General features: G+C 55.7%; 1 protein-coding gene across 1 annotated transcript in view; it reads right to left on the bottom strand.

The window, feature by feature from the left end:
* Positions 1-11,806, bottom strand: part of PNPLA3 (patatin like domain 3, 1-acylglycerol-3-phosphate O-acyltransferase) — a 16,514-nt gene extending 4,708 nt beyond the window's left edge. The window contains exons 1-7 of the mRNA XM_077757869.1: positions 11,620-11,806; positions 9,192-9,424; positions 7,742-7,807; positions 5,739-5,948; positions 4,920-4,980; positions 2,111-2,326; positions 548-680 (exon numbers count right to left, since the gene is read on the bottom strand). Coding sequence (XP_077613995.1) covers positions 548-680; positions 2,111-2,326; positions 4,920-4,980; positions 5,739-5,948; positions 7,742-7,807; positions 9,192-9,424; positions 11,620-11,806 — 1,106 coding nt within the window. The remainder of the gene's footprint in view (positions 1-547; positions 681-2,110; positions 2,327-4,919; positions 4,981-5,738; positions 5,949-7,741; positions 7,808-9,191; positions 9,425-11,619) is intronic.
* Positions 11,807-11,878: the final 72 nt, after the last annotated feature.

Below are 11,878 nucleotides of genomic sequence, written 5' to 3'. Positions count from 1 at the left end.
CCCCCGACACCCCGGGTACAAAAAGCACCCGTTTGACGGGCTTTGTAAACGCCTGACCAGACCTCACCCCAGGACAGAGGTGTTGGGGGAGCAGATGGCTAACTCACTAGAGCAGAAAGGGGATCTGGGCAGGCTCAAGGACAAGGGAACCAAGCAGGACTCTGAAGGATGCCTTGGCCTCTAAAGGTGGACAGAAGGCCATGCCGACCAACTCCCTAAAACGGCCATGAACTCTGACAGAGGTCTGAAGAAAGCAGACGTAAAACAAATACCCAGGATTCAAGCGTCTGCCTCGTGTCCTCCCGACATACCGTGAATGCAATCCCAAAATGAAAACCATGGACCTACAGGAAGGAGCAATCCAGAACAGCATCGAAAAAAGAGGGGGGCCGAGAGGGGTCACCGTGCGGCACCTTCCGGGGGCTCCTTACAGACAGGAAGGCCATCCCGCTCTCCGAGGAGCCAGGCCACGGCTGAAGACCTTACGTGGATCTCTCAATCTCCACCCAACCCGGGAGGAAGGCACAAAGCCGCGTAAAAGACTCACCTCTGGACAAGCACGATGGCAGACTCCACGGGCAACGTGCAAGGCAGCATCGCGTAGGACAAGACCTTAACTGGCAAGAAGTTGCAGATCTTGCTCATGTATCCCTGTTGGCTTTTAACTACTTCGCTCAGAACTGAAAAATACAATTTGGAGGTGTATCTCCCACCAGTGTGGAAACCAACGCACCGCGAGGAGGAAGTGCTTGGAATTTCCGTGAAATACACAAACCCTGGCGTACAAAGAATCAGAAGCATCCACAAACGAGACCCGGAGAGGGCGAAGCCCAGAGCAGCCCTTGAAGAGCCCACAGGATAAAGGGTTCTCAATGAACAACTCTCTGTTAAATGGTAACTATTTAGGGGCACCCGGGTGAAGCATCCATCTTCGGCTCAGGTCATGGTCTCACGGTTCGTGGGTGGGAGCCCCACATCCGGCTCAGCGCTGACTGCTCGGAGCCTGCAGCCTGCTTCGGGCACTGCATCTCCCTCTCTCTCTGCCCCTCCCCTGCTCTCTCTCTCTCTCTCTCACACACACACACACACACACACACACACACTATCTCTCTCTCTCTCTCTCAAAAATAAATAAGCCTTAAAACATTTTTTTTAATGATAGCTAGTTTTGGCGGGATACACAAACTTCTCAAATAGCCCATTGACTTTATAAGGTTTTCCTACAGCTGCACTCTGCTTTCTTCGGCCTGGAACCCTCCGGCCTGCTAGCTCTCTTTTTCTTTTCTTTTTTTTTTTTGAAGTTTATTTATTTATTGTCAGAGAGACAGAGACAGCGTAGGGTGGGAGCTGGGGGAGGGGGACAGAGAGGAAGAGAGACGGAATCCCAAGCAGGCTCCCTGCTGCCAGCGCAGATCCCAGAACTCACGAAACCACGAGATCATAACCTGAGCTGAAACCAAGAGGTGGACACTTAACCTACTGAGCCCCCTGCTGTTTCCACTTTGTAATGACCGCATGACACCTCAGGTCACATTGACCCAGGCAGCTGCTGGCCAGCGCTGTTAGTGCAGTAGAGGTGTTGGTGCCTTGGAGCAAGGGCTGATGTCCTGTCCGTCTTTGAATTTCTCCAAGTGCCTGATGGGAAGTTGGCCTGGGCACTCCCGTCCACCTAATAGTTGATGACGTGATAACATCCATCACCACTCAGTGTAGATTCAAAATTGCAGGGAGGCAGGGGAAAACCTGGGGGGGGGGGGGGCGAGGCGGGGCTCAAAAAGATGGGGCTTTGAGATGGATAGGCAGGCAGAGAGCAGTTCTGAAAGAACAGACCCACCCCTGTGGCTCCGGAAATCCAGCGTGCCCGTTCACTCAAAACAGCTGGGGTCCACTTTCCCCCAGCCAGGACCCCACGGGAAGGGAGACTGAGCACGGTGCCCGGGGAGGGGGATGGAGGAGCTGCCGCAAGAGTGGGGGGCTCCACACCCCGCCTGCTCCTTCTCCTGCTTGGCAGGATTACCTTCCACCACGACACACAGAACAGCAGCCCCTTGGGTCTCTGTTACGGGGAACAACACCCTCGATCCCTGTCCGTCCCCCGAGGAGCAGGCACCTGCAGTAAGCTTCGGCGACAGGGTTGCCAGGACGCTCTCGTCCCAGGTCAGGAGGCTGAGACGCGGATGGTCCAGCAGCTCGTCTCGCTCTGTCTTCGTCCCCGACGCAGCCACGCTCGGCGCGGAGTCCAGGCTCACGGGTTCCGAGGGGGGCGTGAGGACCTCCGACTCCTCTGGGGATAAATTCAGGCACGGCCGAGACACGTTGTAGATCCCTGCCACGGACACAGGAAACCAGTCAAGGGTGAACTTGGGCGGCAGGGGTCACTACTCACACACCCACCCACAGAGGGACAGGGTGGCAAGTAAAGGGGCTTCTCTTGTTACCAGCTTGGTACGAGGCGGGGGCTTATTTTTAAAAATGCTGTTGGGGCTCCTGGGTGGCTCAGTCGGTTAAGTGTCCAACTTCAGCTGAGGTCATGGCCTCATGGTTTGTGGGCTTGAGCCCCATGTTGGGCTCTGTGCTGACAGCCAGTTCAGAGCCTGGAGCCTGTTTTGGATTCTGTATCTCCCTCTCTCTGTGACCCTTCCCTGCTCACGCTGTCTCTCTCTCTCTCTCTCTCAGAAACAACTAAAACATTAAAAAAATTTTTTAACATTTATTTACTTTTGAGAGACAGAAGGAGGCAGAGAATGAGGAAGGGAGAGGCAGAGAGGAAAGGAGACACAGAATCCGAAGCAGGTTCCAGGCTCAGCTGTCGGCACAGAGCCCGTACGGGGCTCAAACTCACGAACTGTGAGATCATTGCCAGAGCCGAAGTCGGACGCTTACCCAACTAAGCTCCCCAGGCGCCCCGACGTTGAGGCTCTGAAGCCAAGAGGTGTGCGTTTGGCTCTGCCTCACTCGCTCAGCTGCTGTCTGCACTCCCAGCCACAGATGCAGGCATGAAGGTGAAGCAGGAATTCTAATTAAGGGGTAAAAACTAAACCACCGGTTAAGCCTGTGTTCCAGGTTCTGAATTAGGAACTTCGTGTTCTGTTCCCAGGGGACAACCCCTACCCGGGCCAGCCTGGCCGGGAGCCTCGCTCAGATCTTTGGACTCAAACCCAACACAGAGGCTGCAAACGCTAGTCTTTGGAATGACCAAGAATATCCAACCTGGGGACCACATATCCAAACTCCCTTTGCTACAGATGTGGAGACCGAGGCCCAGGGAGGGAGATGGTCTGTCGAAAGTCACCGAGTCAGGAGAGTCACTGAGCTACCCAAGCCCAACCCAAAGGGGTCGGCTGCTGTCACCGAATCCCAGGTTCCCTCGAATTTCCATTCCCAGCCCAGACGGCCCTCCAGGACTTTGGGCCCTGGCATCAGCCGTCTCCTGTGCAGGTGCCCAAAAATGCGCCTGGGGCCCTGCACACCCACCTGTACACCCACCCGGCTTGCATCGAGCACACCACCCTTTTTTCCAGGGGACGCATTCCCTCTGCCCCCCAAGAGTCCTGAACTGGAGAGAAGGGCACCCCCTGCCTAGGCTGCCGAAGTCTGAGCCCAGGATTTATTCCTGATCGTTCCCCTTCCCGACTCTACTTGGTCATCTTTGAGTCCTGTCCCCTGCGGGCCCGCGCACCACCCTCACTGCCCTGGTCCTGGCCGGTCCCCCCGAGACGGGCACTCCTCCCTCCCCGCCCTCCCCTCCTCCGGCCCCTTTGCACCCAAAACCCTCTGCTGACCTCCCTCGCTCCTACATCTGGGACCCTTGGTGGCTCCCTACTGCCTCCGGAGTCACCCAGGTCCAGCCCTGCCCCTCCCTGCTCTCTGCCCACCCCTCCGTGTCCCCCACGCCCTGAAACTCCGGCCACATGCGCCTTCTTCCCATCCTCCACCCAGCCACGCTCTCCTGTTCATGTCCCCCGTGCCTCAGGCTCCCGTGTGTCCCAATCTTGCAACAGCTGGCGTCTCCCTGAAGCCGCGCCTCCCCCCATGCCATGCAGACCCTCCTGTGAGATCTACAGTGTCCTGTCTCTTCCAACCGGGCACTTGGCACACATCACCCTCCATTCACTTATGTGCCCCCCTGACCACCAGACTAAGGTCCGGGAGGGCAGAGGCCACATCTGCCTATTCACTGCGGCATCCCTGGCATGTAGCCAATAGCTCGGCACCTGCAAACTCTGAGGACAGAGATACACGTATGTCCTCTCCACCGTGACTTCTCCTTGGACTTGGCCAGAGACTAATTCCATGAACCCATACAGGAGCCACTTTTATTCTTATTATCTTTTTTAAAGAGAGTACGAGCGGGGAATGGGCAGAGAGGGAGGGAGACAGAGGACCTGAGGATCCGAAGCAGGCTCCTCACTGACAGCAGTGAGCCCGACGCGGGGCTCAGACTCCCCAGCTGTGAAATCGCGGCCTGAGTCAAAGTCGGACGCTCCACTGACTGAGCCATGCAGACAGCCACGCCTGGATAGTTGGGGCTCAGGACCAGAAGCCCTGCTTGTTTCTGACTTCCTCTCTGTTTCTCTAAGCACTCAAAATAGTTCAGGCAGAAAAGGAAAACGGACAGAACAGCCTTCACTGTTCGACAGGTGGCACTAAGGAAGGAGAAGGCCCCGGAACCGTGCCCCTCGGGTCCCAGCCCCAGCCTGCCGCTCCGTGAGCATGGCATGGTCCCCGGCTCACTCCGTCTCCCCATTTGTAAAATGGAACAACGATGTCCTCTCCCACAGGGGCAACGAGCAGGCTGGGTGAGATGCTGAGGGCAGACCCCCGGCCCGAGTGTCCACCTAACCTCAGCCTCCAGCTGCTGCCTGCTGACAGAAAGCTTGTTCAAAGGCTATGTCTGCCCCCACCTCGCCCATACGTACCATTCTCTTCCAAGAACCTGATGGTGTCTAAATACCCCTGAAGGCATATCTCTCCGAGCACCTGGCAACACATCAAATGAGGTCACTGCAGTGGGGGAGCCGTTCCGAAGGCTCCAGAGACAAACAGAAGACCCGTCCCTGCTCCAACCTGCTCCGATGGCCCCCGGCCCAGCCTGGGAGTCGCTGGACAAAGGGCTCTGTGCTCCGAGGAGACTCGAGCTCCGCTCTCACGCAGGGCTGGTTGCTCTGGGACCCCTCCTTCCCTGGACTAGCCTTCCCGCCCCCTAACAAATACTGGGGCCCGTTCTAGCTCACACTGGGACGATTAACAGCAGCCTTCTCCACTCTCCATCTCTCCTGGAGCACACGCAGCCTACACACAGCCCTCCTTCTCCCCGGAGAGCCATTAGTACCTACGGTTTACACTTTTTTTTTTTTAAGATTAGGGAGAGGAGGCCTCCTTCAACAATGGAGAGAGATTAAACCGCCAAATGCAGTGTGGATCTTGACCACACTTGCAAAGAAGAATCATCAGGGTAACTACCAATCCCACCACCCAGGATGCACCCCAGCTACTTAAATCAGAGCCCCCTGGATGTGGGACTTGAGCTACAGGCCTGGTTAAATCTTCCCAGGTGATTCCAAGGGTCAGAGCAGGGGCAGCACTGAGTTCCTGGGGCAGGAAAACACCCCCACACCCCAGTTCTATTCAGTGAATGTGGGGGGATCTGATTCTGTGTGTGGAAGGAGTCATTGGTAGGTATCTTGGCAAACAGAAGCAAAGAACTGCACCCCCAAAACACACAGCCCCCAACTCACCTTGAGATCCGGAGGACATAACGCTTGAATCAGAAGGTAGACATTCTCTGAGCAGATACGCAAGCTGAGCTTGGTAAAGTCCATATGAAGAAAGTTCGTGGACCTGACCTTAGGGCAGATATCACACTCCCCATAGAAGGGGGACACGGTGATGGTCGTTTTGGCATCAAAGCAGGGGACGTTGTCACTCAATCCTCCATCCATATATCGCTTTTAAGGGGAGGACAAAAGGACATACTGTCAGAAACTCTGGGCTGGCGTTTTATGTGTTTTTCAGATTATGAGCAGAGGTCTCTCAGAGCTGCAGGCTGGTATGGCGAGAAGATGGGTTCTGGAAACTTTCTTTCAACAAATCGTCAGTGAGCATTTCTATGCCAGGCCAGGCTCTAGGCTGGCACTCAAGTTTGCTATATACTGTTGTGTAGCCTGTGCACTGCACAAAAAGTGTCTGGCAATGAGGCAGACAGAGGCTGGAGCCCAGCCCACATTGTGCTGGCCAAGTCTGATGCCCAGGAGGCCACCTCTAGGTGTGCCTGGGTACTTTGCAGGGACTCTGTGTGCACCTGGGACAGAGTATGATGTAGACCCTGCCATGAAAGTGACAGAAGGCCATGGGTTAGATTCCAGACCCCTCTTGCTGCTTGGAAAATCAGAACCAGCACCTTGAGGAGCTTTGGAGACCAAAATGGCCGTGACCTTGGCATCAAGGCAGCCAGAAAACATCTTCTGCACCCACAACATTAGGCTGTCCCAAGCAGGTTTCGGTACTATTTGGACAAAGTCTACACTCACCAAAGGGATGTGTAGAATGATTCCCAAATCAAAGGCCATCACGGCTCAGCTGTCTGTCCCCACAGAGGAAGGTCTTTGAATATCACAGCTGGAAGACCCTCCCCAGCCAATCCTTCCTGAGGTCTCAACAAGCACAGAGAACTATCCACACTCAGCCACACCTTAGCCATCGAAGACACTCGCCGTAGGGGCGCCTGGGGGGTTCAGTTGGTTAAGTGTTCAACTTCGGCTAAGTTTGTGATCTCCTCATTTGTGGGTTCGAGCCCCACATCGGGCTCTGTGCTGATAGCTCGGAAACTGGAGCCTGTTTCGGATTCTGTGACTCCCTCCCTCTCTATCCCTCCCCTGCTTGCACTCTGTTCTCTCTCAAAAATAAATAAATGTTAACAAATTAATGTACATACATATATATAATGCGGCCCTAGGAAGAAGCTGCCAGGGGCCCAGCAAAGCCCAGAATCTAGTCCGGAGCCTGCAGAGCAGATGCCTCACTGCCTGTGTCTGTCCACCCCAAGTAGGGCCCGGAAATGGGCTAAACCACATATTTGTGGAATGGAACCGAATCAAAGCCCTGTTAGCAGCTTCTGCCCAAAGCTATGGGCCACAAAGGGCAGCATCGGAGTCACAGCGGGCTGTACCCCTCAAGGCCTGGGAATAAAGTGCCACCTTACACAAGTAACAGACCCTAAAGCATCTTATACTTTAACCAGGCCACGGGGGACCTATCCTTGGTGCTCCGGTGAAGATTAAGTGAATCAGCTTTCCTTCCAGGTAGCCAGATAATTAATTCTACATGAAGGTGGTTTTGCCGTCCAGGCGGCGCAGAAGGGGGCCAGCTATAGCTAGCTAGGGAACCTCAGTCTGGAAGGCCAGGAGGGCAAAGGGCTCTGCATTTGGGATGGGTCCTCGGGTGCCTGAGGCAACTTCCCTGCGGGCAGGGGCTGCTGTGCAGTTAGTTTAAAAGCAGACTCGGGGCGCCTAGGTGGCTCAGTGTTTTGGGCTCAGTGTTTGGGAGTCTGACCTCAGCTCAGGTCAAGGTCTCACGGCTTGTGGGTTCCAGCCCCGTGTCAGGCTCTGTGCTGACAGCTCAGAGCCTGGAGCTTGTTTCGGGTTCTCTATCTCTCCCCCTCTCCTGTTCACACTCTGTCTCTCTCTCCATCTCAAAAGTAAATAAACATTTTTTTAAATAAAAAAAAAAAAAGCCGACTTACCACACCCCTGAAGGAAGGAGGGATTAGGCCACAGTAGAAAGGGATGAAGCAGGAACAAACCAAAGCCTGTGGAGATAGAAAGAAGTGAAACTACAGGCCGAACAGCCTGCCTTCGATTCCCCCGGGCCAGCCTGAGCCAGCCCAAGCCTCCTTCAAATGAACCGAGCAGGAAGCCTATCTTGACTCTTTGGAGATGGGGTGCTTTTTGAACTAGCTGGACGGGGAACAAACGAACCCACACACTTCTATTTTAGGACTAAGGATAAGTTCCTAAAACACAGTCTGTCGGTGTCAACTTCCTGTCCCTCTCCCCACGGGAGGAGCCATACGGGGCCCATGAAGAAGACGGGACCCAGAGCCGCTACTGACAGGGGAAGACACCAGCCCAGGGCTTTGCAAATGCTGATCTTCCTCAGAATCACCTGGAAAGCTTGCTGCCCACAACCCAAGGGCCCACCCCAGGATTCTGCCGCAGCAGCCTGGAGGGGTCCGAGAACCTCCATCCCAATAGCCTTCTAGGTGGTGCTGAGGCTGAGGTCCACCCAGCACACTGAGCAGTGCTGAGCTGAGGTGGGGGTGGGGCAGGAAGCAGGGCTGACCCAGGGAGAGAACCCGGCTCCGGCGAGCACAGGCCAGTGCTGGCTGTCTACAAAGGGCTTCTGGAAGCAAGGTTAAATAGAGGTTGATCCTGGCTGCTGAAACGCTACTGGTTATATGTGTCCGGCTGCTGGCTCGTATGGACCGAGTTAAGAGAAATGTAGTCCAAGTAACTCTCGTGAAAGGCATCATCCAAATTAAATAGGATTTTGAGAGGCATTTGGGTGGCTCAGTCAGTTAAGTGTCTGACTTCAAGTCAGGTCATGAGCTCACGGTCTGAGTTTGAGCCCCACGTCAGGCTCTGTGCTGACAGCTCAGAGCCTGGGGCCTGCTTCGGATTCTGTGTCACCCTCACTCTCTGCTCCTCTCATACTCACACTCGATCTCTCTCTCCCTCTCAAAAATAAACTTTTATAGGAAAAATATATAGAATTTTGATATTGTAAGTGATCTTCTCTGAGCAGGACACTTAGGCCAGAGGCTAGTAGATCCATTCCCACCCTTGTGGGATTCCACCCCAGATGTTCTGAGTCCGGAACACACATCGTGGGGACAGGGATCCCTGGAAGAGGTGGTCAGGAGCCGAGTCTTGAAGGGTGTGGAGGTAGGCAGTATTGGAGACTGAAACTGACTGCGGGCATCTGAGGATTACTGATGCCAAGACCAGACCACAGGAAGCACAGAGTTTATGTCACCGTAGGGGCAGGAAGCAAACCAGCCTTCCAGGGAATCGGGTTCTCCCGGCGGCTTAAGAAACGAGGCCGGTGGCCTATGACAGCCCTCTCTGGGTTGCAGCCAAAGTGGAATCGCTTTTCTTACTGGACGATACCTGGGGAAGCAAACTACTGCTTACGTCCACAACTTCGTCCTTGGACTGAAAATCAGACACCAGCATGTTTTCCCCATCGGACACTCTGGTGAGGGAGATGCACATTCTGCCGGAGATGAGTGTGTGGACGTCGTCTGGCAGGTTTCTGTGGAGATGTTCTCGGATGAATTTACTCATGCGGAAGGATGGGTGAAGGATGCTGATGTTCTGGCTCCTGGCTCTGTAGACGAGGTCCACGAGTATATGAATGACCTTGTCTGCGGGGGCGAGACACAAATATACACAGGATGGTGGTGCCTGGGAGACACCAGTGACCAGAAACCAGGTGGCAAGAAAGCCCCCAACCGATTTCCAGTCCCGCACGACCGTGGCTGTGGCGCCCTTCCGATGTGGCTCAGTCCAATCTGAGATGTGTCAACGACACACCTGAATTCAAAGGCTTCCTACAAAGGAATCTAGAACACTACGTCATTGATAATGTCTTATATAGTTGGCTGTGAAAATGAAACTGATATGCTGGCTGTATTGGGATAAGTGAAATTAATTTCAACTGTATCTTTTACTTTTATTCAGCGTGGCTGCCAGGAAATGATCAATGGCATACGCACCTGCATGTGCTTCACAGGACAGGCTGCCCTAGGTTCCCGCCACAGGAAGGCGCCACCAGAGGCCTCAGGGAGCTCGCTCTCACCTCCATCCCCCCCAAAGCCAGAAGAGGGGACTCCTCAGCAAGAGAGCATTAGCACAAAGGACCTACCCCCACAGGAAGCAGAGAATGAGTGCATGCTGGGGCCCCGGTGAGAATCCTGCCTCCACCTCCTCCTAGCCGAGCAACCTCAGAAAGTCACCTCGATGCCTCTCTCTATCTCAGACTGTGCAACTGTGCATGCTTTACCTCTGGGGACAGAGGGGATTAGATCACTACCATCTGTAAGGTACTCAACCCAGAGAAGCTTCCTAACACATAACGAGCTTTCATCTTAAGCCTCAGACACCAAAATTACCGCTGTCGAGTGGGCATGGGCCATATTCGTGCTCCATCGGGCCTCACCCACCAGCCTGGACCCCTCTGGCTGATGTGCACTGCGCTGGTACTGCAGGACCACGACTCCCCACTCTGCCACCTGGCCGCTCACAAATCCCGAGATGCAGAAGGGCGGACAGAAGCCGGCCACTTGGGCCACTTCTGACCTCAGCTCATCTCTCCCAACGTGTGTGGCCCCACGGAGCCCAGGTGGAACGGGCAAAGTTGCACACAGCTGGCACATTCTGCCGAGTACTCGGCTTAGAAGCGCTCACAGGAACGCTTTCCAAGTTGCAGCCCTAGCAAATGTTCCTCGGGGGTCCCCAAATGAGACAGGAGGGGAAAGCAGGGCTCCTGGAACTCGGGAGCAGCTCCTGCCCAGACCTCCAGACCCTGCTTTCCAGGGACCTGCTGGTCCCCAAGCCTCCCCCTGCTCTACAGGGTGCTGTCCTGGACTGCACCTGTCGCCTGTCTCTCCATACTAGAGTCCGTGCAGGCACCTTGACACACAAAGGCTGTCTTCTATCACTGCCAAATCCCAGAGCTGCAGCCTGGCTATGTGGCCACACTAATCCTCCCTGAGGCCACATCTCCAGCCCTCTGCTCCCCTCCCTGTCAGTAGAGAAGGCAGCCAGGACCTCTCTCCTAATCCCCACCTCCCAGTCAGCCCAGGATCTGCTCACCCATCCTATCCAATCACAGGGCTGCACCTCCTGCTGGGGGATTCCTGGCCACCAGGATCAAAGTCATTCCCAGCTGGGGGAGTCTCACACAGAAGTCCCTGGGAAGGCTGAAGACTCAATTGCTAAAGAAGCTGAGCAGGGGCCAACGAGGCACCACACAGCCTTCCACTCGGGGCTCTGGGTGTCTAGCTGCCACTTGTCCCGGGTCCTGTCCCCTGGCTCAGAACCCCAGGCCACACCCTAGTCTGGGCCAGCTGGGCACAGCTCTACATCTGTCCCTCCCTTGGCTACCCACATACACAGATGTTTCATTAGCACAAGATTCAAAGGCACTGGATCTCATTTCCAGCTGTGCTGAGCAGGGTGGGGGTGGGTGGAGGGAGGGTAAGGGAGATGTCCTGGGATCCACCCGGCNGCCAAAGAGAACTTCCAAGGGCTGTCCTCCCCCCGAGAGGCTATCCAGCCCCCAGGAAAGGGGAGGGGGTGTCTCCAATCCCTGCAGTCACCAGAGCGAAGACGGCTCCCACCCTGGGACAGAGGCCAACGCGTTGCTTCTAGTGGGACCCAGGGCAAATTGCCCAGCNCCCCCCACCCCCCACCCCGCCATGGTGCAGGGCTAGAGGACACTCGGGAGGAAGCATCTGTCTGGGGAGGGGCCTCCGTGGTGTCCGTGTCCAATGTCAGCTCCACCGGGAGCCCCGCGACCTGTCCCTTCTCCGAGCTGCGGCGGTGGCCAGGGACATACCTAGCGGGATCCCAGAGAGGAAGGTGACGCCGTGCAGCGCCCCCGAAGAGGCGCCGAAAAACATGCGCGCATCGCGGAGGAGGTGCGGGGCGCGCTCGCTCAGGCATTGGGTCACCCCGACGTGGTAGAAGCCCAGGAAGCCGCAGCCCGCGAAGGACAGGCTGCAGCCGCGCCTGGGGTCGCACATAGCGGCGGCGCGCCGGGGTCTGGGGCGGGACTCTTGGGTTTGTGCGCGCCGCAGACAGGGGTCCAAGAAGAA

The sequence above is a fragment of the Crocuta crocuta genome, unplaced genomic scaffold, assembly GCF_008692635.1.
Source record: "Crocuta crocuta isolate KB4526 unplaced genomic scaffold, BGI_CrCroc_1.0 scaffold143, whole genome shotgun sequence".
In the NCBI taxonomy this organism is placed as follows: domain Eukaryota; kingdom Metazoa; phylum Chordata; class Mammalia; order Carnivora; family Hyaenidae; genus Crocuta; species Crocuta crocuta.
This window is presented reverse-complemented; position numbering and strand designations above follow the sequence as displayed.